Below are 3130 nucleotides of genomic sequence, written 5' to 3' on the forward strand. Positions count from 1 at the left end.
GCTTTCCATCGTGGTTGGACGAGTTTGCACTCCCACCAACAGTGTAGTAGTGATCCCTCGTGGCCACATGCCCTCCAGCATCTGTTGTCATCCGTTTTCCTGATCCTGGCCATACTAGCTGGAGTGAGGTGGAATCTTAGAGTTGTTTTGATTTGCATTTCTTTTATGACCAGAGGCGTTGAGCATTTCTTCATCTGTCTATAGGCCATTTTTGTTTCTTCTTCAGAGAAGACTCTCTTTAAGTCTTTGGCCCATTTTTTAATGGGATGGTTGTTATTTTGGAGGTTAGTTTTGGAGTGATTCAATTTTTTGAGTTGTTGATATATTTTAGATATGAGGCCTTTGTCCGTTGTTTGGTTGTTGAAGATCTTCTCCCACTCTGTAGGCTTCCTGATTAGTTTAGTTGCTATGTCCTTTGCCATGCAAAAGCTCTGCAGTTTAATGCAGTCCCACTTATCCAGCCTTTCTCTGATTTGTTGTGATTCTTGGTCCTTATTAAGAAAGTTTCGACCTGTGCCAAGGAGGCCTAGTGTATCTCCTATTCCTTCCTGTAGAGTTTTCAGTGTGTCAGCTTTTACCTCCAGGTCTTTGATCCATTTGGAGTTAATTCTAGTGCAAGGTGACAAACAAGGATCCAGCTTTAGTTTTCTGCAGGTGCTTAACCAGTTCTGCCAGCACTACTTGTTGAAGAGGCTGTCTTTCTTCCATTCTATTTTTTTGGCTCCCTTGTCAAAGATTAGGTGGCCATAGGTCTGTGGTTTAATATCTGGGTCCTCAGTTCTATTCCATTGGTCTTCAGGCCTGTTCCTGTGCCAAGCTGTTTTGATAATTATAGCTCTGTAATAGAGTCTAAAGTTTGGAATTGAAATTCCTCCAGCGCTGTTCTTTCTGCTAAGAAGTGCTTTTGCTATACGGGGTCTTTTATTATTCCATATGAAATTTTGGATTGCCTCTTCTGTTTCTTTAAAGAATGACATTGGTATGTTTATGGGTATTGCATTGAATTTGTAGATAGCTCTTGGCAAGATTGTCATTTTCACAATGTTGATTCTTCCAATCCAGGAGCATGGGAGGTTTTTTCATTTCCTTAGTTCTGCTTTAATTTCCTTTGTAGGGTTTTAAACTTTTCGTCAAAAAGGTCCTTTACATTCTTAGTTAAGCTAATTCCTATGTACTTTATTTTCTTTGAGGCTATTGTGAAAGGAGTTTCTTTCCTGATTATTGCCTCGTTCCTCTCACTGTTTGGCCCATTTTCTTAATGGGATGGTTGTTACTCTGGAGATTAGTTTTGGAGTGATACAATTTTTTTGAGCTTTGCTCTCAATCTTAAAAGAAAATGTCATATGTAAGGCCATAACTGCTCTTCTGAAAGTGTTGGGATTTTATTTGGATTCTTCGAGGAGGAGGATGAGAAGGAGGAGAAGAAGAAGTAGTTTTGTGTTTGAGGAGGAATAATTAATATAGAAGAGGATAACTTACAGGGATACTGTGTAAACTTGGCTTGTGATAAATGCTTTCTATGTTCAATTGGAAATGCCCAGGAAAATTGTGCCACAGCAACCCAAATGGGAATATTAAGAAAAATTCACACTGAAAACAGAAGTTGTTCTTCTGATGAATAGCAAGTAAATTTCCTTGAAAGACAGATGTCCACACATCGACAGACAAAGCCATAGGGACTTTGGTGGTACACGTGAATAAGTACGTCTTTTCTAGATGGAAGAGTCTATACATACATATACACTGAATCCTATAATGAAGGAAAAGTATCACTGATCTGATATTCAGCCAATTTGTCTTCCCACTTCCAATGGACTACTTTGTTCTGTGGTTCATAATCCATCAAGATAGGAGAGCACTCTGCCTGGCAGTCTCCCCAGGGCCCCAATCACGTCCTGGTCCCTCAGGCTGTAGATAATGGGGTTCAGCATGGGAGTGACCACTGTGTACATCACCGAGGCCACCTTGCTTCTGTGGGCAGAGGCGGACACCGCAGAGCTGAGGTACACCCCAAGTCCTGTCCCATAGAACAAGGAGACCACGCAGAGATGAGAGCCACAGGTGGAGAAGGCTTTGTGCATGCTAGCCGTGTTGGACAGCTTCATTAAAGAGGATAGGATCTGATGGTAAGAGAAGAAGATTCCTAAGGCAGGAAGCACACTGAAGAACACAATAGCCAGGTACATCCAGATGTCATTGATGAGGGTGTCAGAGCTGGCCATCTGGAGAACCTGAGCTAGTTCACAGAAGAAATGGGGGATGGTGGTTCCCAGGGAGAAGGTTAATTTCCTCATCAGTATAGTATGATGTAGCGAGATGCAGAAAATGAGAAGCCAAGACACGAGCACCAGGAGGCCACAGAAGTGAGGGTTCATGATAAGTGGGTAGTTCAGTGGGTGACAGATGGCCACAAAGCGATCATAAGCCATCACGGTCAATAGGAAATTACCCATTCCAACAAAAATCATGAAGAAATACACCTGAGTGAGGCACTCTGGGTAGGAGATGTCTTTCCTCTGGGTCTGGATGTCCACCAGCATCTTGGGGTCTGTGGTGGAGGTGAAGCAGATGTCTACAAAGGACAGGTTGTAGAGGAAGAATACATGGGGGTGTGGAGGTGGGGGTCTGAGGTGACAGCCAGGATGATGAGCAGATTTCCGAGCACGGAGATCAGGTACATGGACAGGAAGGTCCCAAAGAGCAGGGTCTGGAGTTGAGGGTCATCCAAGAGGCCCAGGAGGAGGAATGGTGATTCCCCTCTCTGGTTTTGTGCTCTCATAGTCTTGGCTGTTCTCCTTGGGGCAAGAAAGCAAAAGTTCAGTGAACGCTCACATGGTTGTATTTGAAGTTAGTTGTAAGTAGTTGTAGTAAGGGCTTTCAATTCAACATAGGACTTGTGAGTATATTGTCATCCCATCAGGGTCTGTGACTCCCAGCCCTGCCCATCCCTCAGTTTACCCAGTTCTAGCTTCATGTTTGTACAATGAGTATTAGGATACTTCATTCATCTGCCCATGTTTTCCTCTCACCTCCCCATTCAGAAAACGCTTTCAACTCGCAGGTACAATTGTGTTAATTCTTCTGGAGTTGGGTTAATGTGAACAGATATCAAAGGCCAACACCCGGTAGT

The 3130-nt window shown here is 43.3% G+C and overlaps 1 protein-coding gene across 1 annotated transcript; it reads right to left on the bottom strand.

Annotated features, from left to right (window-relative positions):
• Positions 1-1832: 1832 nt before the first annotated feature.
• On the bottom strand, positions 1833-2573 carry LOC150068095 (olfactory receptor 7D4-like). Its single transcript, XM_090340116.1, has one exon. It carries the CDS (start codon positions 2538-2540, stop codon positions 1833-1835), a length of 708 nt encoding a protein of 235 aa, XP_090196242.1. The 5' UTR covers positions 2541-2573.
• Positions 2574-3130: the final 557 nt, after the last annotated feature.

This window comes from Megascapheus bottae, chromosome 1 (assembly GCF_031878675.1).
Source record: "Megascapheus bottae isolate mThoBot1 chromosome 1, mThoBot2.hap1, whole genome shotgun sequence".
Lineage (NCBI taxonomy): Eukaryota > Metazoa > Chordata > Mammalia > Rodentia > Geomyidae > Megascapheus > Megascapheus bottae.